The sequence below is a fragment of the Camponotus vicinus genome, unplaced genomic scaffold, assembly GCF_025532165.1.
Source record: "Camponotus vicinus isolate PSW18456_S1 unplaced genomic scaffold, iyCamVici1.0 SCAF_10, whole genome shotgun sequence".
Taxonomy (NCBI): Eukaryota; Metazoa; Arthropoda; class Insecta; order Hymenoptera; family Formicidae; genus Camponotus; species Camponotus vicinus.
This window is the reverse complement of record NW_028141946.1, coordinates 1437973-1464386: the sequence shown is the minus strand read 5'-3', so window position 1 is coordinate 1464386 and position 26414 is coordinate 1437973. Positions and strand designations below refer to the sequence as shown.

The window sequence follows — 26414 nt, the reverse complement described above, 5'->3', positions numbered from 1 at the left end:
ATTATATTTTTAAGAGTGATTAATTTTTTATGTGAGATTGCATTTATAAATTATGTTTCAAAAATAATAAAATTTAAACTATTGACTGAGAGAGTCCTATTTCTTATAAATTATACTTATATAAGAGACACTGCTAATTTTATATTTACAGGAAATTTTTATAAATAATTTTAAAAGTTATACTTTTCTATTCCACATAAAATAAATCAATGAAATAAATAAAAATGAATTATGTTACGAATAAAAACTGATATACATAGACTTTTGCGATTTCAAGCGGCAATGACAACGCATAAAGAAAAAAAGGTAATGCTTATTGTGACCTGATGAACGAGCGGAAACCAGCAGACAAGTTAAAAAGCCAGCGCAATAAATAATAGCTCGCGATATATCTAGAGACATTGTGCCAATTCTGAACCGGTTGCCGTACGAATTTGGTCTAGTTTTGTGCGGTGTTACATAAATTCAAAAGTCGACCACCCGCTACCTGAGAACTCTTAGCTCTTTATAAGACCTCCTTCGGTCACGCACCGAGTGAAACCTTTATTCTACTTTTGAAAGCTGCGTTATGTATTTCGTTTAGCAAGGGCAGGTGCCGCATAAAAACTTTTTTTTTTTAAATTTTGATATATTCTATCGAAGCTATATATTGTGTATATAATTTTGAGAATAAGAATTAATATTTTAATAAATTCCGGTGCAAATTTAATAATGTAAAAATAAAATGCTGTCGTGTCATTGTACGTATTTTATAAAAATATTACACTTACCAAATTGACTCCTCATCCAAGGGTACAGTGGGCTTGGCAAGTTCGAACTTGCCGCACCCTGAGGCGCGCCTTGTTGTTGTTGACTGAGCGACGACGCGACAACACCTTGATGCTGTTGAGTTTGCTGCTGTTGTTGAGGATGCATTGCGCCTTGTCCCTGTTGCGACGTGGTTTGAGACTGCTGCTGTTGATACATCATATGTTGTTGTTGCGCTTGTAAATGCTGATGCTGCGGCTGCTGCTGCGCATGTTGCGACTGTTGCGTCTGCATATGCGGATGTTGACTGTGCATTTGATGATGCATCTGAGATTCGACGAGTGGCGGACTGTCCGGTCCGTCGAGAACGCTGCCCTGATGATCGACAGCAGCCGCCTGAAGTTTGCAACTGGCGTAGACGATGGGGGTGGACGGATGTCCGTTGGGAGTTGGCGTGTGTCCCATGTGACCCATACTAGGGTTCGGAGACGTCGACCTGTAACCAGCCATGCCGTCCATACTTCCGTGTTCCTGTTGATGCTGATAATAGGCCGCGTTCCGCATGTCGATCCGATTGTACGGGGGAAACCTCGGATAAGGCATGTCCTGCTGACCTCCCGTAGTGGTTCCATAATGGTGGGCGGATACTCCTTGACGTAACAAACTCGGGTCGCAGGGATCACCGGCTGGCTGGGACTGCTGCTGAACCGACTGTGTTTGCTGAGGTACCTGTACGGCCGCACCGTAGTGCTGCTGATGCTGATGCGGGTGTTCCACCCCGCCATTTCGCAGGTCCGGGATGTACGAATTCGCGAAGTACGAACTCATGCTACTGTCCCACCTGTCTCACCTGCTAATGTCACTTCTCTACGTTGCTGACGGGCTTTCCTTTGGTTATCCTCGGTTGATTTATATGATTTTTCTTCTCTCTCTCTCTCTCTCTCTTTTCCTCTTCGTATATTTATTTTGTTTTGTACTCTTGCGTGCGGACACACTAACACACACGTCTTTATATAGATACAGACTTATCACTTCGAAATTGCATTTTTCTTCGCGATTTTTTTACTTTTTTTCTCACTCAATTCTTCTCATCTCACGCATTCTTAGACAGCACAAGCACACGTACATATATATATGTATATGTATATATACATATATATACATATATATATCAAATTATCATTATCGTGGATCACATGTGTACATCATTTGACTTTTTATCACACTGAGCTCACTACTGATAAAATTATAAACTGGAGCACTACAGAACCTTTAATTAGCGAAGAGAGGGGAGAGTATACCGCGTATACGAGATGGTGGCGGAAGATGTAATCAAAGTCCTTCGTCTACCCTGGTGTGACACCTTCGTTCAAAGCGCCAAGCCACTCCAGACCCGTTTCGTTCCTCTGTCCACCCTACAATCGAAGTTACGCCGCACCTGTAACACAAAGAAAGAGCCACATTATACTACAAGTATCACAAACTACAATATTATAAAATTACATTAAACACGCTTTGTATACGTATATCATATATATAAAGTATTTTATTTAAAAATAACAATTATATCGAAATTACTATACCCATACTATTATCCATAATAAAAAGAATATAGATGAAATATTAAATAATAAGATAAGTATTACAATAATTATAAATAAATTACACAATATATTATTAACAATAATTTTAAAGAAAACTTTTATTTTTACATTAGATATAAATCTTTATTCTAATATTAAAAAGTGGACTATTATCGTTAGAAAAATCAGACAAAAATAATAATGACATTACAGCGATATATTTTGGAGATTCCACGATATCTAAACATATAGCATCACGGACGCAACCAAAAGCTCACTTTGCATGATCCTTGTCAAGCGAACTGAATGAACTGAAAGCAGAGTTTAGCTCTCTGAATGACAGAAGGCGAGTTACACATGTGCTCGTCACGGTGACGGCCATCGCACAGACGCCAAACTTATTGCAGTGTTCTGTGTGGGCGGGCTAAGCGATCGTTAAATTTGGAAAAATTTCCATCCATTAGGCAGCATGGCCACTTCCCACCGAAATCTTCCCCTCGCATCAATCTCTTTTTCGGAAGCTTTGTGAAGTTACCGATGTATGCTTCGTGTGAAATTAGTAGGATGGACGCAAATTACTCATATTTAACTCACAATATGTTCAGCATTAACTAACTAATAAGTGCAACAGAGATATTTAATAAATAGATAAAAAGAGATCGATATATAATCGATATAATCGATTTCAGTTTTTCTATTAAATATTCTTATTTAAGTTGATTATAAAACGATTCAAATATTGAAAATATTTCTTGGCATAAAAAATATATTAATGGCAAAATATTTTTACATACATAGATTCATATACATGGAATGTATTTATGAAAGACATAATTTTTAATTTAAAATATTTTGCATTTCATATATTATTATTTATACTGTAAATTATTTCGGAATTATATATCTAAAACAAATCGTTGCAAATCCTTATTTACAGATTACATAAAACTAATCTTAAATTGTAAAACGAAAACGTTAAGAAAATGATAAATATATGTTCGAGTTGAATATATAATAAAAATATATTCCTCTTGTTAGCAGGGAAACTGTAGTAAATTAATAATATCAAAATTATATAATTAACTAATGAATATAACAATAAATAATCCACAGCTCTATTTCTTTGAACATAGACATATACATATGCAATAAATTAAAAATCATGATCCATATCAATTGATTTCTTATCGACTGAAGCTGGAAGAGCTTTCCCTTCAAAGAGAACAAGTCGATTTGCCGATTCCGGATCGAAATCTTCTCTACCGACTGTATTTGATGTATTAAAGTTGCGCATCTTTTTCGAATGCAAGTTATTTATTTTCCCATTTTTTATACCAACAATTTTATTAATCTTTCTAATTTTAATAGTTTCTCTTGGTTTTAACGTACAAATAAAATTTAATCAAAACTTGTAATTAAGAAGAATCTTTAAAAGACTGCATACTATTCGTATAAACTTCGTCATGTATAAAAAGCAATATAAGATTTAAGGTTTTGATTAATGAAAAAGTGACCCATTTAAACTATATTCATCTTTTAGAACAATTGGAAAAATTTGTTACACGGCGAAAGGATAAAAACACAAAAATATACACGTGGATATACGGGTATCGCACGCGGGTGGTATACGACAGTGTGGGTGGCGCTAGACACGGGGTTAGGAGCGGGCTCAAATGTGCAACGGGTTGGCGTAGCGGGTGCGAAGAGCGAAGGGTGCGAAGGCAGGGGTGAGAGGTGAGGCCCTTGGGAGTTTGCTGTACACGAGAACGGGTCGGACGCGGGACGATCGCGATTAACATTCCGGCCGCTAGCTTGCTGTTCGCGCGGCGCTTTCATTAATTCCAGCGTATTGATTCCACGGATTGATGAATGGCCGCCGATAGCGATTCCACGCGCTCGCTGCCCCCATCTCCCCCCGCCTCCCCCCCGCCTTTCCCATCACCCTCTCCCCCTTCCCCTTACGTCCCTCGCGTATAAATTCGACCTCTCGCAGGATTTGAACTAAATTCCCCTTTATGTATTCTCCTCTCAAGTGCAAGTATCTCGATCCCATTGATGCGGGCGACATTACTATTCGACTACGCGGAATGCGTTTCTTTAATTCGAGCGTGCGCTGGTGGCTGATCTCTCAAATATATTAATATCTTTAAATTAGAGGAACGAAAGGAAAAAGAGAGAGAGACAATACCTTACGTCATTCGTTGCTCTTTCTTCCACGAACGCGATACGAAATTAATTTTTATTAATATTTAGACTTCGTTTGGTGGTGACATCAATCGGAAAGATCACAGACCAACTAACTATTTAAAGGTCTAAGAAGTGCATAATATTACCGGCAGATGGCGATGGTGATAGCACGGAAGAAGAGGAAAAAACGGGGTGGAGCGTGTCTGACAGCTGGGTGGGTTCGGGTCCAAGGTGATTGAAAACAGGGTGGAGCGTCATGTGACGCCATGGTTGGATATGGAAGTGACGTCATATAGCTACGATGGCCTCTAGTTAGCAAAATGGCCTCTGGATAGGAGTTTCTTTGTCTCGCGGTCCCTTATCTACTATTAGGCTTCAATCTGTCGAAAATGGTTCAGGCGCCAACTATATTTTACGTCAGGCGCTCTTATCCCGGAAGAAACACATTATTTCTGTTATGTCATTCTTTCATTCTTATGTCTCTCTTTCTGAGAAATGAAACAAAATTATCTAATTATTTAAAAAAAAAGAGAGAATCAGTTTATAGTATTTAAAAGGTAAAGAGTGTAAAGAGATTGGCATTTCTTTCAAAATAATAATGTTAAATAAATACTATTAATCAAATAAAAAATAATAATAAAATATGATATTTGATGTTAACCGTCTTTCTTTAAAGTATAAAAAAGAACCTGGAAAATAACGAAAGTGTGTCGAGAGATCTATGTCTCTTTCAGGCTGATGTAGATAAAACGACCGCTTCAAATAAACGGCGTCGTGTTGTAGGCAGCTGTATCCCTAAAGATTCAGCCATAAATGGCACTTGGATTTGACGGTTATGGAACTCGTAGCTCGTGTCGGTCGTTCGCGCCTCGTAAAACAGTCGTAAACTAAGCACGTGATAAACTGATGCCACGTACAGCAGTAGCGTTACATTAAAAAGTTACGAGCTCTTGACCTTGCACTACGTAACGTGTAGTGCGTTTATCGTTGGCCCTTAACATTTGCGCTTCCAGGTAGAACAATTAAATTTTAAATGCAAAAAAAAATAAAAATAAAAGTCAACGTAAAAGTAATGATAAAAAATTAGTGAAATGTAATGTAATAATAGCCAATTAATAATAAACAATTAACAATAGCCATAATACATAATTAAAATCAATTTATATTTTATGCACTAACGCGTAGCTACCATCTTTCAATATAAACAAACAAACGTAACGGACAAATAAGTGCCAGATGCGAATTTACGTCACCTCTTTAAATAAACAAAAATTAAAATAACGTTACATGAACATTTCGATTCACTTTAGGATCATCTTTGGTATAATAGCGGAATTTATATTATTATCTTTTATACATTATACGAATAAGATGTTAATGTGAGATAACCGACTACTTTCATAATATGCCCCCCATACCCACACATGCAATTACAAAAGATGGGCGCGAAAAGCGGATACGCTAATAACTATCATTATATATAACATATAATTTCGAACGAGATGGCTCGCAAAAGAAAAGAGGCGATTAATTGCAAGGCGATTTTAAACTGATACCGATGAATATTCATGAGAGATATCACGAGATGTAGTCTATTACATAAAATATAATCCATCCTGTATAAAAAAGCAGGATGACAATATTTTTTCAACTCCATATTATACCGTAATCGAATTTGTTATATGAATTCGATATTGCTGTCGCATGATTTATTCCGCCTGGCGGAAGTTCTCGGGCATTAAACCTGTCTGGATTGCTGAACCATTGTACAATGAATTTACATTTTAACGCGTTATTATACATATATCACGGATTTTTAATGATGCTGAAAATTACAAGCATATAACAAGGATAAAAGGACGATTTAATTATTAGATTTCATTCGCGTTTTGTTTCAATATTCGTTATTTATTTGCGATTAATTGCATCGGGATCATACGATTGGGAGCTTTATGCTCTTAAAATACAATCTTACGATTAAAATTAAACTTGTGATAAACCAATGAGTCATCTTTTTACAAGTATGATATCTGTCTGCGCTTTAAAAGCGAAACACGTAAGAATCGGATAATGCGTTGCGCTAAATATATCACCGAATAATATATCGTACTCGTAGAAAGAGAAGAAACGTGTGCCAACAAACGGCCACGCTAGATTTAGCGAGAAACGCGGAGGCAGCACCTCGGAGATACCGTTACGCGCATTAGAAGATGTTCGGTTGGCGGGAGGTCGAGGCGGCATTAAAGGGTGTTCGCGATCAAGGATTCCAGCGCACACACGCACACACACACACATGGTATCGGTATTCCGATTCTTGTAACGTTGCCTGCGACGACGTATACGCGTATGTGTATGTGCGTATATGTGCGTGAGTGCGTGTAAGGACGGTGCAAGCGATAAACACACGAGCCACGCGCGCCGTGTGTGCGAGCAGATCAGTCGACACGCATGTGCGATTAGCATAATCGAGTCGGGCTGCAGGGAACCAGTTTGCAAGGCCACTGAAAAGCCGGCCGATCGCTTATGCCCGACGTTCCTTCCCTCCCCCTTCCCCCTTCCCCACCCCCCTTCTCCCCGTCCCACCGGCGGCGGACGCGCGATCCATCCGCAACGCCGATAACGTCAGCTGAATGCGAGATCCGAGGATGGTGCCCCGCTCGTCCGGATTGCGAATGGAGTGCGAACGGGTGGGTTACGTGAGCTTTCTCTCTCTCGAATTACGAGGCTCCTCCGATAAGAACCTGATCGTGTAACTTCCACTTAATACCGTATAATGGCTATACGCGTGTGCGAGATGGCGCGTGCGATGGAAATGCCATGCTGTTCAAATTCCGATGAATGGCGAGATGATAGCGTTACTCGATAAAGATTCTCACGATCGACCTACCGCGTTAAACGTTAATGTGATCGAAAATAATAATAGTAATAATCGTTATTGTGTGCAATTTGATACACTAAATTACGGTGATTGCAACGGACAACGAGATGACAGCAGTCAGCTGATTCTCGACTTATACGTACGGAAAAATAAGTAAGTAAACTAAAAGAAAATATATAAATATAGGAGATATTAATTAATTAGTAAATTGCATCATTTTTAATGAGTTGTTAAAATAACGATAATTTAAATATTGAGAAGGGTTACTGAATATATTTATATATATACGTGTAAATAAAGAAATTTACTCTTGCTATAAAAAATTATTCAACACTATCTATCCTAGATAAATATGTTGATGCAGTTATTTATTAAAATTTGATGTCAATTATTTTATAATATGTATGTACTGGTTTTATTAGTTAATTTTTCAAGTGCAAATGAGAGTTGCGTGCTGACTTTCTAATTAGATGTAATGTGAAAAGATTACACTTTAATAAGAGGATAAGAAAATAGCGTCTCGAAAAAGCCGAATGCATGTTTTTTAAATGAAATCCATCTATCTCATTGTCAGACTTATCCAAGTTCATCGAGAGTAAAGGAGGGCCTTTACGTCTATACCGCTCAGCGCCGCCATAATTCCTCATAATGATAACAGTTAATTGACCGCAGTACATAGATATAACGAGTACATTTGTACAAGCTGATTCTATAAATCGAGAGTGTCCGTTCTCTTTTTTCGTTTCTTCTCACTCAATGACGTTAGATAGAGAGAGAGAGAGAAGTGCCGTTTCACGCGAATGAAAACTTGGCTTGATCTATCCTCTCGAATTTTTCGTGTAAAGAGAAAAATACAGAAATTATAGAAGAAATTATAGAAGAATTACTTCAACAATTAAAAAATCTCGTTGGCGTTATCCGTAACTTTGATATATCAAAATATTTAATAAATAGAGATACGTGCATTTTTATGGATCCGGATGAGCGAATCGTTCCCGATTTAAAGAGAAAGGTAGCGCGATACGCGGATTAAAATTGTGAATATTGTAAATAATTTTATCGATTTGAAGTGGATCTATTTGTTAAACGCGTTCTACTTTAAACCTATTATTAAAGTAACTTGTTTTACATGAATTGCACTTACATTAATTACAGTATATGCGGAGCATATATCTATACGTTATATTTTACAAAAAAAAATATAAATTTATACATGTGTAATTTTCCGCATCGTAATAAATATTTTCCGTTGAAATTTTAATTTCCACACATTTCGATACGTGCCATTCATGTGCCGTTGCATTAATTATATTTATATTGTAAAGTTATATGGATCTTCATATGCGAACGCACACAAGCAAGCGATTTAAGAATGCAAGAGGTGGCATGATAAACGAGCTTTGATAACTTGGTTCCCGCGTTTAACATACAGTACCGCTTTAATTACACGGAATTTATTAACCTATTAAAAGCAATTATAGTATAGCATATTTTGTAATCTGTAAAAAGATCAGAATCATATTCATAAAGAATAATTACAAAAGCACGTAAGTTATATACTTAAAACTAATGATTATTACAAACGGCAGAACATAAATTCATTCATGAATGTATGTGCAATTGTCAGTATTTGTAGCTATTTGTAAAACAGACTAGACTTAATCATCGTGAGAAAGCTTTTGAATACTTTTAAAACTTTCTAAAAAGATATTGCGTAATCATTTTTCACAAAATTATTTACCATAATTAATGCAAGATCAATGAACGAAATAAAATGCGAAAGAATATTAATATTAAACTATAATAATAATAATAATGATAAATATTAATTATAATAAAAATATTAATAGTATATTAATATTAATAGTACTAACTAATATTGAATATTTAAATAAGAAACTAAAATTCCTACTTGTTTAGTTTTATCGGTCCATTGATAAAACACATTACGAGAAACGATATAAAAAGGAGATAAATTGGAGCACGACTAAATTGCGTAAAATATATCTTCGCAATTTTGCGTGACTTCTTCCCCGCGGGATACTCGACACCCTCTGCGGCTTTCTTTTAACCAAGGCCTATAGAGTTCAATCTACCTTGGCAATTTCAGTTGAAAGCCGGGAAAGGTCTCGACACAAGCTCCCTAGAATTTCGCAACTTTCACATATTTTTCAAATGCAAACGTTCCTCGACCGCTCTCTCATCGGAATTTAGAACTTTCTTTTTTCTTTTAGACCGGGGATTGCAAGCTCGTCTGAAAGGGACGCCGGTCAGTCGCTCTGTAATTCTAGTGCGTTAAAGACAAACCAGACCACATCCTTTATTTTCGAGATTTCCTTCATATGTAAGACGAGACCCCTAATAATCTCATCGTCAGAAGGAACACGTTCAAAGTGTTATACTCAATTTCAAAGGGCGAAAGTTAATTTCTCCAAAACATCTTGTGACACGGTTTTTACCGCAAACTAGAAACAAGATCATTAACGGTTCACCGAATGAAAGTAGACTGTTACCGCGATATCATCGACCGTAAGGAGTGTCACTCTGGATTCTGCTAGTGTTGCTCCTGAGGTGCGATGGGTCAAGGGTTAATCATTCCAGATTTCATTTAATTAACGGAAAGACGAATGGAAGCTGAATTATCTCGCGGCCAGATGGTATCGCAAGGTGGTGGAAGTTTTTTAAAAGAGTCGTAAAAGTTTCACCGTACGAAATGTGTACCCGTAGATAACTATGTGTCCGCGTATATAACGGAACCGAATTAAATTTCCAAGTAAAACATCTTGCGCACATCATGTATAAACGCACAAGATACTTAACCTAAATTTTGCGACTATTACATGTTATAATTTCATTATGCTAAACTATACAGATAAAGATATTTATCTAGATTGATTTTTTAAATCAATTTTCTCTCTAAAAAAAACTTGAAGCTATATTAAATTTGAAGAATTACACATGTATATGATCGCAACTGTTCAAATTCAATATAATTTTCCAGCTATTTTAAGGGATGAACAACTTGTCTTAATAAATATAAAAAAATAAATATCTATAAAGACAAAATTTTGTCATTGATTTGTCTTATTATTGACCACTTTCACTCATCATCATAATTTCCCGTGATTTAAATTAGATAATTAAGATTCATGATTCAAACTAGTTACTTTCCAGAGGGACAATGTAGAAAGGGTGGATACTCGGATAATTCATAATTTACGCGTATGTGGGTGACCGATGAGACGAGAACTACACGTGGCCACAGAACACCAAGGGAATCCTTTGTCATAACGGTTTTAAAGTTTACGTATTACGCCGTATCAGAAGAGAGAAAGTAATGAAATCCAAAGTTTGATTTTCCGCCGTAGAAAGGTTCGATGATTCTCCGGGTCATTAAAAATCATAATTTTTCGGCATCGTAAATTATTCCAAGGGACAAAAAAGGTGTCGCGTACCTTCACACATTTCGCACAATGGCGACAACGAACTCGAAATTACGTGGCCGTGCTTTTATTTCGTCGCGAGCGTGAGGGGGTATCTATAAGGCCGCCGAGACACGGCGGAAAGTACAAAGTTTTGACGTCACCCTATAAATCAACCAACACACTCGCTCGCTCAAGACGTTGCACGAACACATCCCGAGTTGAAGTTTTGCTCACCGTATGTCTCTTCTGCTCTCAACGCGGACAACTTGTACAAGGTGAGTCAAAAATTTCGGCAGCTTCTCGTACACACATCTTAAATCTCGCGCATACATCGGATAAAATAACCATGGGACCGTCGTTCAAAAATGTATACTATAGCACGCTTGTTAGGAGGAAATTGTCGTATCGAACGTGGCTCGTACATATACATAAGATTAAGATCGGAATATTATCTAGGAGTAAAATAAATGAAATAAACATACGAAGAGTAAACATTGTAAATTTTTGCAAAATTATTTTTTACTTTGTTAATATTTTTGTGAGCAAAATAGACGCATATAATTAACTATCTCTCGGGATAATTTACGACGCTACCGGAGAATTGAGGAGAGCGTCGAGTTAAGATGACACGCGTAGATATACGAATTTAAATCGGATGAGGTGGCGAGAGCGTGAAGATGAACTATATGGCACGTATACAGCGAGAGAACGTCGGAATGTCAAAATAAACAGAGGCACTGGAGTCGACCCGGTCCACCGAAAAATTTTGGCATCGTCGCGCCCGACGCTCTGTCGGCGCAACTTTGAAATTATCTCGAGGTAATTTATATTACGGTCGCGAGCCGAGAAAATGCACGACGTTCTCTTGAATTAAAATCGTCGGCGCGATAACGAAACGGAATTAATAAACTTTTAGATTGGAAAAATGAGAGTTAAAGCAACATTACTTATTTAATTTACTCGCAAAATAATTATCGAATTATTAGACATCTCTCTCTCTCTCTCTCCTTCTTTCTCTATGCGATATTATAAATAATATTTTCATACATGAACAAGAGAGATATAAATTGACAAAATTGACGAGAAAAGAACATGAGAAAAACCTGCAAGCCTCCTAAAATTACATTGTGTTAAGCACAATAATGCTTACGCATTAGAAGATAACGCTATAATTGTTGTGGTCAGTGTATAAATATTGCGAGATAGTCGTGATAATCTGTTACTAGGAAAAAATGTGTTTTCGTCTGCTTTCGTTTATATGAATGTACATACTTCGCATGATAAGATAACGATAGAAGCGCATAAATATTCCAATTAGGAAATAAGAAGTCGATTTATCGCAAATCTTGATCGCGCATAGATATCACACATTCACATAGAAAATAATCAGTTTATTTTGAAATTATGCTGCACATCTTCGCAAATGTATAATTATTGTGGCAATGGCCGGCTATTAGTAAGAGCGCTCGCGATTATCATACGCAGAAGATAAGAGCTATCGTGTTCGGTACGTATTTATTAACATACTAATAATAAACTGAAAACCTTGAAATTTTTTGCGTGCAGGATATTGTTCTTAAAATGACCTACCTCAACAATTGAAAAAAACAATTGAAAAAAATGTTTATACATTTCAAAGATGGAGGTAGAAATAGAAATTTATATAGAATATTCATGCTAAACTGGATTAAAATGAACAGCCTACGACCTGAAACTGTTGTGAAGGATATCTTGAAAGGCGGAAATTGCAGCTGCTCTTAGCTCGATGTCTCGAACGCAAAAATCAAACGACAGGCAGAGAAAAGCAAGCGAGAGAGAGAGAGAGAGAGAGAAAAAAAAGGAGATATCGGGTGGGGTGCCATCCTAAGAGGGTGAGATCGAGGATTCGGCCGGAGGTGCAGAGGGGCCGGCGATACGGACACGGTATTGGATGCTACCGGGGACGGGGGTTCACGGTAGGGGTAGTTTGACAAGTTGACAAGAGCACAAAGGCCGTGGCAGACACCCTCGAGCGAGCGGCAAGAAGGGAAGGGACAAACGCGCGGAGGGTGGGAACGATGGTAGGGGAGCGTCGCGACGCTCAGCGACGGAGGATTGCCGGATGGCGGGGAGCCTGAAAGCCCGGTAGATCCGACGCCGCGAACAAAGGGTGGCTCATCGGGGAGCCGGGAGTTTGGGGAAGAACGGAGATACCGATTTACTCGGAATCGCGAAGACGCACGCACATTTATACGTGTGTACGCGCGAGCGTGGGCGAGTTCGGGTTTGTAGGTTCGCTCGACCGATCTGATAGATACGCCGCGGGCCTAATATCGAAAGTTAAGGGCGAAGCTGAAGCTCGTGCTTAATTAAATCGGAAGACCGTGGGAGATAATCGCTGTTCCCCGAGCGGCTGAGGTCAATATATGGTGCCGGGCAATTTGATTCTCGCATGGCAATTGAAAATGAATGGAAATTTAAACGCCGGCGATATCTTGCAATTAGACGAGTCGATAAATAATTTAGAAAGAATTGATAGAGACAATTTTCCAGGATTATTATTTCTCATTCGTCATTAAATTTTATATATGTGAAAAAATATTTCATCTAATTAAATATATGTATATATATAATTTATACTCAATTGAATATTGTTGATTGGTATTTTTGAAAAGATATAACATGCAAATTCAAAACTCATCATATATCTTCGATGCGATCCCATAGAATTTCATCCCCGCCTGGAGGTTGAAAAAGAAACGGGAAGCGAAAAGAATACGGGTTCGCGCCCGTAAAAGCGCTGACAATTTTTCACAATGGAATGCTGTACCGCGTGCCGATAACCGTTCAAAGGGCAATAAATATCTTCGCTAACCACCTTCTATAAGGCAGCCTCCGCAAAAGCGTTCCATTCATACCGCGGTATAACGTTAGCGTGGGCACCGACTCTTCCCGTTTCCGTACCCCCTTCTCGTCACACACCGCGCTTCAGCCCACATTGATACACATATCGACTCCCTTATGGTTTACGAGCCGCCGCTGTGATTTATCGCGCTTGAAAATACCGCACGGCGTCATTAGAAACATCATTCGTATCTCGGAACGTCTATCATTCCGCGCACCCGAAGTAATTCAATGATCCACGCGCCGCCCTTGTCCAACCCTTTCGTTCCAAGCATCGTTAATTCGCGTCATTGATGTACGCGTTATGCGCTTAAAAAATATAAAAAGATCTCAAAAAACAGATTTAAAAAAAAACGAGAAAAGATTTATTAAATTTTAAAAACGCGATTATTATACCACAGCAATATTATTTCAGAAAAACATAATAATATTATATTTTAATAATATAAAATACCTGTCACATTTTAATTGTTAAATCAATAAAAGTGCACGGAAAAATATAATAATTAAAGTAAAAAAATATATAAAATTATATTCGTATAAAATTATACTTTAAACATCAGCTAAAGTTTTCGCGATTTTATTATTAATCGCTTTAACAGCTTATAATTACAAACATAATTTAACCGCGTCTTAGAAATTATTATATTAATTACACCGATAAAAGGAGTTATTATAAAAATAATTACAGAAATTTTTTGGTTTAGTCTTTAAATTATGATAATAAGAAAACATTATTGTGTACTTGCTTAAAATTGTGAAAAAATAGGATATCTGATGAACGATACGCTCTCTCAAATGAAAAAAGCGATAAAAATGTACAATCGCTTTCGACCGTATGATACCGTTCGTTCGTACGGGATTACCCCTTTTGCTTTCCGCTCTTCTTCACGCTTACCAAGCTTCTCTTTCACACTACATGTCGCTAACCTCATACCTGCGCAGCCACTAAATCAGAAACGCAGCGAAGCGTCTTTCGTTCCCGTCGCGTCGCGGTGCCGCGAATCATCCCTCTGTACTATATATAGGGTTTTATACTTGCTATCTTGGAAAGGTAGACAGGATAAATGTACGGAATCCGATTCAAAAAAGAAAATGTCCCTGCACATTTTTCAACGCAGTCAATGAGATCTGCTTGGTATATAATAGTGATGAGATAAAGACAAGTTACTTAATCAAAATTAAAAATATAAAATTTGCATTTTATCAGATATAAATTCGACTCGAAAAATTATATTTATATATCAATTAAATACATAATAAAATAAATATAACAAATTGCAAATTTCGTAATTGAATTTACAGAAATTTACAGAATTTAAATATCTAAATTAATTAAATATTCAGATAAACAGAATTTTTAGATAACAAAAATGGCAAATAAGAGCCAAGACAAAGGTAATTAAAGTGTAAGAAAAAATTTGTATTTTTAATATACTACAAAATATATATATTCAATTTCATTAAACATTCATTCATTAAAGTTTCGTATTCATTGAATATTACGAATTATTTTTTCATCCATCATGAACCAAAGAAATGATCCATACGTAGTGAATAATAACAAAATTGAATATTTTTTAATATATTAAAAATAAAATTTTTTCCTTGCACTTTAATTTTTTTTTTACTATTTTTATCGCAGTTTTTACTTTTATCATTCTTGTCATTTAATAATTGTTATTATCTTGAGCCTATTTTCTTAAATTTAGAATTTAAAAAAATGCTAATAGAGGGAGATTAATCATCATGATTATATTCCCAAGTTATGATACTCGCAGAAATCAATATAATATCGATATGAAGAAGCCGATGTAGAAAAATAATCCTATCACTGAATTCCTCGTAATCGCGAATAATCCTTTCTTACTACAACGAAAGACGATTATCTTTTGATAAGATTAATCCTTTGCCGGTGACCCTCGTCAAATTCAAGGGTTTGTGGCTCATTAAATATTCCTGGGGTCCCGATACCGTATCGAAATGCCTCTTATTGTTCGACGTGATTGTATGACATGTTACGATAATAGCCATTTAGCGACACTTGAAGACGCATTTCCCCACATCGATAATTTTTTATATTTTATTTTTTTTATTTTTTATAACCGAGAGAGACCACCTAGATATTCATGTTGTGTCGTCCAATCGCCATCGTGTTCCCCGATGCAACGATGCGACGATTGCGTGCGTGACGAAATGAAAAACCGGAAAGCCGGACCAGGTCAACCATTATACGGGATGACTTTCTTATCTCTTCAGGTAACCGAATGACCTGTCATGCTCTTACTACCGAGTTCCCTGTGCGCTCTCCCGCCATCCACTAACTAAAATCGGTTTCCGGATCCGAGGCATTCGACTTTTCAAGATCTTGATCCATGATAATATGAGGGTGTCGCGCATTTATTTTCACGTTCTAAGTAATGATAGAAATTAAAATCATCTAATGTATAGCTATATGGAGCGATCATGGTATGACAGCTTCTTCAAAAGCTGAAAATCGAGAGATTGGAAATTGGAGAATTAAGGATTCTCTTCTTTAGACAATAAATAAATCTATAATTCGCGATAAAATTCAAGATAGAATTCTATTTATAAATTTTACGTGTTTATGTTATATAGAAAATATTTAAACGTGTAAAGTACATACAAATCAAGATGTACAATGTGTTTTGATTTAATGTATACACCCAGTTATTTTTTTAAATAATAAATTATTTTAAGTAATAAATTATTAAAAAATTCTAAATTATTTTTTAAAATATTGTCCATGGCAGTTATATTTTTAAAAATGAAATAATATATTTATTTCAGTACAGTTTTGTAAGACATTTTACGATAACTTCGATAATGTGTAATAAAGTGACAATAATCGTTTATAAAAAATGTGTTTTTAGGTATGAGCAAAAAAATAAAATAACTATTACTTAAAAAACAAACAAACTCTATTATTATTATTTATATATAAACATTCTATTATTTAAAAAAATAAGAATGAATATATACACATTTAAATCAATCTTACGCAATTTTATGCAACAATGTTTTATACATCAAGATACATAAAATTATAAATAGAATTCTTGAATTTTGTCGCGAATTATCGTCCATCTGAAGAAGCCTTCGGAATACGAAGAAACATTGATACATCGACCGATCGATAAACTGCTCGTTAAACGATTGATCCTTCAGTTGTCGAAGAAACATCGAGGCGCTTATCGAGCGGTCAAGTCGCCACGAGTCGAGAGCGAAGAGTATCCCCTTCGCGATACTGGTTTCTTTCATCGGCAATTCGTTGGCGCGCGCAGACATACCTTTCTCCACATGATCCCTCCTCGTGTAGCTTCCTCGTTGGCTAATATCGCGACGATTCACGCGTCTTACGCACACCATCACTCCCGCGCGCGGTAAAACTCCTCGCGCCCAGCTATCGGCTAATTAACATTACCAGGTAGCGGCGCGAGACTCGACGACGAGCAGGCCGGCGATTACGCGGCGGACGTGTCGTCGTGGCGTCCTTATCAGCAACGTGCGCCTCGCGCGTTGTCAACCGAAACGCGAAAAACCGGCTGTCGGCAGACTGTGCAAACGGTGCCAATTAGGTGTACACAGGTGTCAATTTGTCGGCGTCCCTCGCGCGTCACGCTTTCGGATCGCGATGGAGGAATCTCCCGGCGAGAACGGAGCAATTTTCGCGCCCGCTTTTAGGCGGTATCACGCACATCGCGATGTAAGCTAATGACGACCCGGTAATTAGTCCCGGTGAGCACGCTGATGTAACGGATCGCGCTCTGGAACGGCGTGGCTGTCGACCGAAATCTAGGAAGTGCTCCGACTTTTTAATCAACCTTCCATATCTCTCATGCGCGTGATCTCTCCGTTCGACGTTGAGAATTCAAGCGAGCGGTTCAGGAGGCCAAACCGCGATCGATGGTTGGCGATTAGTTCCTCTCCCGGACGATGCAGCTTGCTGGATAAGAAGCGGTATTTCCGCTCGAGTGATTCTTTCCGGGATTATCAATTATAACGCTCGCTCCCCTACGCGGTGCGTGTAATCGAGCGGTTGTTTCTTCAAAAATGTAGACTCTCGTTGCAATTATAATTCTCGACGAGTTTCCCGATGATCTCGAATGCAGATCGAATCGCGCGTGAACGCGATCTTGCGACACGCGTGTGCGGAGATTTAATTCACTGTGTTTGACGTTACACGTGCGCTTGATTATGCGCGCTCTTCGAAGGAACTCGTACGTGAAATTTCCCTCTCCTCGTTCATATAAGAATAATATCCGTGTCCACGAGATCAATTAACAAGTCTTTCGGGGCAAAAAGAGAAGATGATCGAACTTTTCGAGCGGTTGTATTATCACCTCTCTCGACTGTTCCTCGTACTTTCGATCGCTACAAGCTGACAGCAGGACGTCTGTCCCGAATATACACGCGATGCAACCCGCGCGAGTCGACGTGTGTCAGAGCTCTTCTGACTCGGCAGAAGCACAGACAGAAACGAAACTACGAAACTACACAACGTGACTAACGGCGCACAGAAAAGCGAGCGTGGTCGTGTGCGTGTTCACGTGCGTGCGTGCGTGCGTGCCGGGGGGAGGGGGACGAGAATGGAGGAGCCGACAGAGAAGGCCAAAGAGGGAGAGAGAGTGGAAAAATGAAGAGAGGGATGGAAAGAGCGCGGCGACGGAACGCTGGGATATCCACCACGCGCTAACCAATTCCGCGAGCGTCGCGCGCGTGCGTGTGCGCGCGCACACTAATGTACGTGAATGTGTGCAGAGAAGCGTATCCTCCCGTCGAGCGTGGAACGGACGAGAGCGTCGAGCTGTCAGCGCACCCCACCCCGAAATCCCCTTTGAAACCAATCCCTCCCATCGTGACAAACTCCCCCCCTCCCTTCTCTCCCGTGTCGCAGGCTCTTTCCCTTGACTAGTCGTTCCTCCATCCCTCTTCGGACAACCCCCGGCTGTCTCAACGTCGAAAGCACTGCGCGCCTCGCACGAAAGCCGAGTAATAAGGAAGAACTACTCTCGTCTATCTCCTGACGCGCGGATAAAAATTATCTCTCGATATGCAATAAATTCTACCTGCATGTAACAAGTTATAGATTGTTTTGTTTCTTAATTATATATCCTTTTGCGTTAGGATCAAATTTTTATCTCGACTAACGAATGGTGGATTTCGAAAGGAAAAAGATGAAGGAACGAAAGAGGAGAGATGTGCAGAGGGAGGAAATACGAGGGAACGCCGGAAAGACGACTCGATCCCTTTCATTTCCACTGACGCGGACGAATCATAATTCTTATTCGCCTCCGGCTCGAAATCATCCCCTCCTTCTCGGCGCTCCTTCCGGTATTCTACCTCGGCCTCGGCTTTGCCCATTTCCTTTCTGACCACCCCACTTTCGCATCGGAGCGTGAACACCCACCCCGAAGCAACCGTAGCGGGAGATCGATGCGCGAAATCAAGCGGAGTGAAAAATGTTTATTAAATATTTAGTAACATCTTTTAAATGTTCAAACGTATTTTATATATTCGCATTTCTCTTCTCACTTTTATTATTTTGCTTTTTCATTTGTTCTAGAATATCGAGTCTGGAATCAAGTCCCGGATCCTTGAAGCGCAAGAATGTCAGCCGGCAGTCGAAGAGCTGGCTCGCAACAGCAGGCCAGTTAGGGAAAGGTAACGTGAAAGGCGTTTGTATGCCCGTGGATGAAGAAGTATACGTACGGGTCGACATTAGGCTCGAGGGTTTGTCGCTGACGACCAATATAAGGGATCGCCATTGTTCGACACCCGGAGACTGACCTTTTACTAAGCGACGAGCGGAAAGTGCGAATTTTACTAACATGGCCTCCATTATTACATGAAAGATACACCAGAGTTTGCAAAACCGAGAACAATTCAATTCGTCAATCTCAATTGTAGAGTAACTACATATGTATAATATATAAAAATTCATTTAACATAAATTAAATAAAATAAATTTAGTTTACATAAAATAAGAAACAATTATTGTACAGTAATTGTACAGTATTGTACAATTATTGTACAAAATAATGGAAACAATTATTGTAGAGTAACTACATATGTATAATATATAAAATTCATTTAACATAAATTAAATTAAATAAATTTAGTTTACAAAATAATGGAAACAATTATAAAAATATAAAAAGTGCCACTCCAAACTCTTTAATTAAAGTCTTAATTTTCTGATACTTGAAATTTGACCTACGAAGAAACATTTGCGTACAAATGAGACATCAAATGGGCTAATTGTATATTAAGGATGATTATCATTTTAACACGACAAACTAAAGCATCGCGTTTCATATTTCATTTCTAGCACATCTATTAATAGAAATCTCCGTTGAATCGTTCCCAGATTCGTCCGAGATCCTACGAGGGTGGAAATTTTTTTCAAAGAAAATGGAGTTGGCCTGCGTCCGAGCGAAGGCGACGTGATGACTTTATCCAATCGACTCGATTTCTCATCCGCATTCGTTCTCTACCCGCAGGCTGACCCGCAGTCCCAGGGAGGAAAGAGAAGGAATCGTGGCGAGGGAGAGAAGCGCCCATGACTTATGGTCGCCATTACGGTACCGATAATTATATGCTGCTCCGCAGCCGCTCCCTCCTGTACGAAAGGAACGAGAGGTATATGTATGTATGGTAGATGATATCCTGCCTGTGCCCGACGAACTTCGAACAGCCGACCTCTAACGTAACCGCACACGCACATCAACCATACGCTCCTCCTGGCTCATTGATCGACCCGATCGATACGTTCCGGTATTTCAGAAGAGTTGGAAAGTAATTGCCTTGATATATAGGGTCGATCGTTAATATGTGCAATCTGTTCCGTTGCCACATGTGCTGGCGCGAGTGTCTAGAGAATTTTCAGCGTCCTCTATATTATTATAATCGATTTTGTTAACGATGATTAATGCCGTAAATAATTTGCGGAAGTATCGTAGGTACGTATCGAGGTTTAACGAATCGGAACCGATTTTAATACGTCAATATTTATGTATCGATAATAAATTACGAGGCATACAAGATAGATTTTTTTATTTTTGAAAAATTGCCTTTCGAGCAATCGATCGGCAAGAAGGGAGAAGGACACGTCATTGCACGAAGGCATGAGGTAACCAGAAACACCCTCAATTGCGGAAATGGCGGTCGTATATATCGAAGAAAGGACTCGGTAGAGAATCTCCTCACGATTCCCTACGGCCCACTTATTACGCTGATTCTCTTACGGGGGCACAATCATCTAATGTATTTCGTAATGATCCTTACCGTATCAAATTGACTCAATTAATAACAGATAGACTAAGCTGGAGATCTCTTGGACATTGTTCAAATAGTCGGACTTTACACGGGAGGATTAAAAAGGCATTTTGCCAATAGCTTCGTGTTTAATATCCGTGGGAACACCAGGCAGGAAATTATTTTCGGCATTTTTAAGCGATTATTAACGATACCATCTTACATAACGTAATTTTTCACTTTACACAACATGCAGTTTCTCTATAAATTGTGCCCCAGATTTATCAATCTTACAAACGGTATCGCGTGCCCTCCACGCTAAAATATTCACAGCGATAATTCGCTCTTCTACTCGCAATAACAATCTTGTCGAACGTTGAATTTATTAAGGAAAAAAAAATACGAAGCGATTTTTGTCGCAGATCGCATCTCGCGCGTTAACAGAAACACGATTGTCGGGTTATATTTCGCTCTACAATTGAGATCGCGTCACTTATTGAGACATCGCGATGTGTGTTTAATGCGCCGTTACGTCACGCTTCGTGACTTTTATAGTAACAAATCGGGACAGCATTGTGCCCGTGCATGAGCATCCACCACGATATTACGGCCCACATGCGCGCGTGCGAACGTCATTAGCATAACCAACAAGCTCAACACGGCGCCCCGCGCAGGATGCAGACGCGCCGAACACAGAACGTTGTTAGCTACATGTGTAAAGTTAAAGGGAGGGAGGGACGCAGGGACGCGCGAGAGCGCGCGCGCGCGCGCGAGGACGAGCAGCGGCGAATTCATGAGAACACACCAGGTGTATTCCACCAGTTCTCTCTTGATCTTCCGAGATACGTGCTCTGACACGTATTCTTATGACCCCGTATTCTTTACTCGTAAATTATTTTCTCGCACTTTTTTTCGGTTTTTTTATATTTGTATCCTCCAATCTATCGATATATGATTTTCTCACAAATTTCTTTTTTTTTTTTCATCTATATATTTTCCTCGAATAATAGGCGACCAAAGCTCGATTCAAATTACAAGTATCAAATGATAAAACATTTAATGTTATAAATTTATTAATCATCCATTTATATGTAGACTATTTATATATTAATTTATAAATTTCAATGATAAAATTATAAATTTAAGTTTTGTAAAAATTATACTTTTGGAGCAGAATAGTATTTTCCTGAATCATATAATATTTTTTAATTTGCCTCATCATGAAATTGATTAAAGATATATTTATAAGAGAAATGACAGATATCTTCGATATTTTTACTTTTAATTTCTACAGCGACGAGAGAAGACAAAACTAATAATCAAATTCGATAACTCGAGCTTTCCTCTGGAATAAAACATCGGAGAGACTTGGAGTTTTTTCACTTGGGACGTTATTACGTAACCAGCGTCGCGCGTTCCCTTTATTGTTTACGAGCGTGAGCTTCTTAAATTCGTGTTATTTTCGTCGCAAGATGAATGGCATGCGGGTTTTCTGGCAACAACGACGCGTCCGAGAAAAGTAGGAAGTGGAGTAGAGAAATCGCGGAAGGAGACGAGACGCGACGGTGGAAGCGAGGATACGAGAGGGAAGAGAGAGTTCATCCTCCCCCGTCTTAGCCCCCTCTCTCCGAGAAGAAGTTGGAAGTTGTTCTTGAGAAGCGTCGTTCGCGTAAAGAGACGGTGAGCGGCACGTCGACTGCCGCCTCGCCCCCGTATGTCGTCCTCCCCTCCTTTGTTCGCGTTGTCTCTTCTCCCTTTTTTTTTATTTTTTTTTCGCGTGCGGCCAAGAGGCGTGCGACGCCTTCGGGGCGCCATGCCTTGTTATCCGCATGATGTACGGCGCGTTAATTGCTACTACGACCAACTAGCGACCGCGTTTTACAGTGAAATCGATGAGCCAATTGTTCGCGCGCGATTCCCTTGCCCCCCCCCCCCCCCCCCCCGCGACGATCGAGGGACTTGACGATCGAGAAACCGATTCTGACACATTGGAACGCATCTTGGCTTTATGTAAAAAAAATAGAACACTCGATATAGATTTTTTCCTTCGAACTTACATCCGTACTTTGCGAATCGAAATATCCGTCACGCGAAAATGGGCAACTATTTTCTTTTTTTCTTTCTTTAGTACGTGAAACGTTGCCTTCTATAAATTGTCTGGAATGTTGACATCCTCCGCCGCTATGGTTTTGGTTTTGCGTCCGGCAACGAGATCCCCCTCTGTTGGCCCTACTTCCTTAGTCCGTCCGTCGGCATTCGTGATTTATCGCAACGGAAAATAGGAGAAATAACAAGGGACGTTGGCTTGCGTTATACGCCTCGCTCTATCCCAGAATAAAAATGTACTTTGGACCCCGCAAACCTGCTATAACCAGGCGGTTTTTGAATCGTGAATGATAACTGTATCAAATATTTGTTTCGGGAGGTTCCAAATAGTTTTTGGCTATAAAGTAAATCGTCTCTTTAAAGCTTTAAGCTCTTAAATTTTTCTCTCGCTTTCTCATTCTTTTTAAAAAATTATATAAAAATTTAAAGTTAAAAAAATAATCAAGTATAGATAGAAATAAAATTTTTCCAATACATTTTTTGCCTTATTGTTCATCGATTAATTTCTTTCGCTCGTTTCTATCGACCTTGAAACAATTCGGAAGTGTGAAACGAGAAGAAAGGTCAGGAGATCGCTGGAGGTTCTTTTCGATTTAGCATTGTCTTTTATATTTCGTCCGAGAAAAATCAGAGAAAGTTTACGTCATTGTAAACTGACGGAGCACACAAAAAGAAAAAAAATTTAAGAAATTTCATGAAAGCATTGTCTGTTGCATCACCGTTGGGCTATCGTCCTCGTCCTCTCGCCTTCCTTCTTTCTTAGCTAACCGAAAAGACCTCGTATATAATAAAAAAATTTATGACTTATTGTGTTAGCCCGGTCTGCGAGCTGTCTCTCTCTAACATCTCTCGCGCGCTTGCTTCTTCCTCCATTCTTTGCTCCTTTGTAACGTATATTTTTTTCCACATATTTATTAGATATCATCTATTTATCGAGTTAGCATCTCTCCCCAAATAACTCTCCTTCCCCGAGAAAGATGGAGACATCTCTTTACGATTTAAACGACGAGAATCAACACGTTATCCGTACGCAAGTGATTTCTCGCCCCGGTATCGAGAAAGTAAATCGTACTTATTAATGACAGAGTCATGAGAACAGTCACACATGCGGGGTATGTACATAGTTTGCGTGCTCGCGGTAATCAGTATAATGATCAGTGGCCGAATTGACGTATCGCCAAGATAATATATATGACGGCATATGGCGGCAGATGCATTGCGCAGCGTGACGTGCTCTAACGCGTCATTGATAGCCCTCCGCTCCTCTTCCCCTCCCCCCTCACCCCCCCGGTCCCCCGTCCCCCTCGCTCTTCCCGTTCCTCCCGTCACTCTGCCGCCCTCCATCAAATTTTCCTATCACCCCAGACTACTCCCTTCATTTCCTGGCCCGACGATCCCCCTGCTCGCCCCCCTCCCCCCCCGTGCTGGCTGTGCCTCATCCTCTCCTCCCCTTCTATCGTGGAACGGAAGGGACGTAATACGAGCGAGGGGGACCCACGGCCAACCAGCGTCGTCGCTTTTAGGGATAAGAATTCTATCTGTGGTGTAGAGCCCGAGCCCTTTTTCGACGCCGATGTTCGGCGGAAAAAAAAGAAAAGAAGTAACACGGTGAGAAATATCGCAATGTCGACAGTTCGAGTTATGTGTGTAAAGAATAACATGCGCCAATGTTGTTCGTTGTATTCCTGCATTTATATCGTATAATATACGCGCGAAAATTCGTTTATATATGATTTGCAATAAAATAAATACAGTTTTATATATTTCATGTTCGATTTAAATAATTTCTCAAAACTAATATATAATCTCTTTTTATGATTTCGATCAAAAGTACCTCATTACTTATGTATTGATGAATCGCACGTTCTTGTAAAATAATTAATTTTAAAAAATGTAATCGACATATTTATTATAGGTATAAAAATTGGCAAATCTAAACGTCTTTCGGTGATCGATTAAAAAGCGAAGCTAGTAAATTATAAAGCATCGACGTAATAGTATTAAAAACGAAGCTACATCACGTAAGCCTCCTAGTTTAAAGCACTCGAGAGACGGGGGAAAAAAGTATCCCTTTCTTTTTTGAGAAATTTCTCACGTACATACTACGTTTCGAAAAGTCGTCGCAAGTATCCGATCGGTATGTCGATGAAATTTGTTGACACGCCAGAAGAAAAACGGAATTGCGGCGCATTGTAAAACGTCAGAACGAAATGGCCAGACGATCATCGCCATCGCCACCGGCAGTCGGGCCGCTGCAAGAAACCGGATAAATTGCGGTTAACACCGGAATCTGTGTTTTTGCATCGACCGCACAAGCCGCCTTGAAATCTACTGCAGATCAATTACAATTAAGGACGGTTAGCGAATTGCCAAACGTTTCAAGCACGCGGTGCAGATATATATTCCGCGCCTCGTGCGCGGCCCGATAAGGACTTTCTCGGAAGACGTAATTTCTCATCATTAATCTTTGCCGCGCGTCTTGCTCCGCAATGAACAATCCTGCTTATGAATTGCTTCAGCGCGTAATCTTACTTGACATAACGCGGACAAAAAATCCATCGATATCCGACAGCATTTTACTATTTCAACTTCTTTGAATGAAAATAAATTGCGTGAATTTTTGCGTGACTTTTTTAGAAAAATTTTATATATAATTGACATTTCAAAAGCATATTTTATATATAATTGACATTTCAAAAGCATAACTTTAAGATTGAAGTCAGTCGTGCATTTATTAATATTGCAACAATTAATCAGAAATTCTATAAAGATAGAACTCTTTTTTATTCAATCCAATAAAACGATTGTGTTTATACAGGTGGATAAAGAGCAAAGATGTATCGCGAAAAAATTGTAATAATTAAGATAACTCTGTCCGCGTGCTTCGTCAACGCGAATTTTGATGAATAAGCGGAAAGAGTGAATAACGAATTTTGGCAGGATCATTGATCGGTCGTTATGAGTTTTGTAATGTAATGCTCGAAGCGTATTTCATATGATTCGACGTTAATTTAATATCACGTTATCTTTCATACGTTTCGCGATTTGTCATAATTCTATCGCTGGTCATAATTCTAAAACACACCTTTTTACGAGAAACTGATGCTCCTTAAAATAGCTACCGTTCACTTTTCTCAAACCTTCTCAATTTTAAATTGACAATAAATGTATGATAGAATTAACTGTATTTCATATCTAATAGTTAATATATTATTCGTGTTCTCTAATAAATCACGAGTGTGTAAATTGCACTCTCTATCAAATCTCACTCAAATCCAATTCTTGTACCGTAAAATTTCTACTTCTTAGTGAAATTATTTTCTAAGA

The 26414-nt window shown here is 38.8% G+C and overlaps 2 protein-coding genes across 10 annotated transcripts in view; one reads left to right on the top strand and one right to left on the bottom strand.

The window, feature by feature from the left end:
• Positions 1–26414, bottom strand: part of Antp (homeotic protein antennapedia) — a 185369-nt gene that overhangs the window by 92283 nt on the left and 66672 nt on the right. For 5 of the 9 annotated variants that reach the window (XR_014435272.1, XM_083079443.1, XM_083079448.1 and 2 more), the window contains exon 2: positions 771–2185. Coding sequence is in view for 8 of the 9 variants with exons in the window: in XM_083079443.1 (XP_082935569.1) it covers positions 771–1575 (805 nt within the window). In the remaining variant the exon portion in view is untranslated. Of the gene's footprint in view, positions 1–770; positions 2186–2541; positions 2566–2608; positions 2862–4663; positions 4750–17014; positions 17159–26414 lie in introns of those variants that run through there. The other 4 variants (XM_083079445.1, XM_083079446.1, XM_083079447.1 and 1 more) reach the window with 4 other exon arrangements.
• On the top strand, positions 7225–19705 carry LOC145960184 (uncharacterized). The gene is made up of 2 exons (XM_083079450.1): positions 7225–7548; positions 19291–19705. Exons 1-2 carry the CDS (start codon positions 7352–7354, stop codon positions 19511–19513), a joined length of 420 nt encoding a protein of 139 aa, XP_082935576.1. The 5' UTR covers positions 7225–7351; the 3' UTR covers positions 19514–19705.

Excerpts from the sequence above, each read along its gene's own strand:
- LOC145960184 (XM_083079450.1), top strand. The coding sequence starts at position 7,352 with ATGAATGGCGAGATGATAGCGTTACTCGATAAAGATTCTCACGATCGA. Across the intron at positions 7,549-19,290 it reads TTATACGTACGGAAAAATAA|AATATCGAGTCTGGAATCAA; the intron begins GTAAGTAAACTA and ends CATTTGTTCTAG.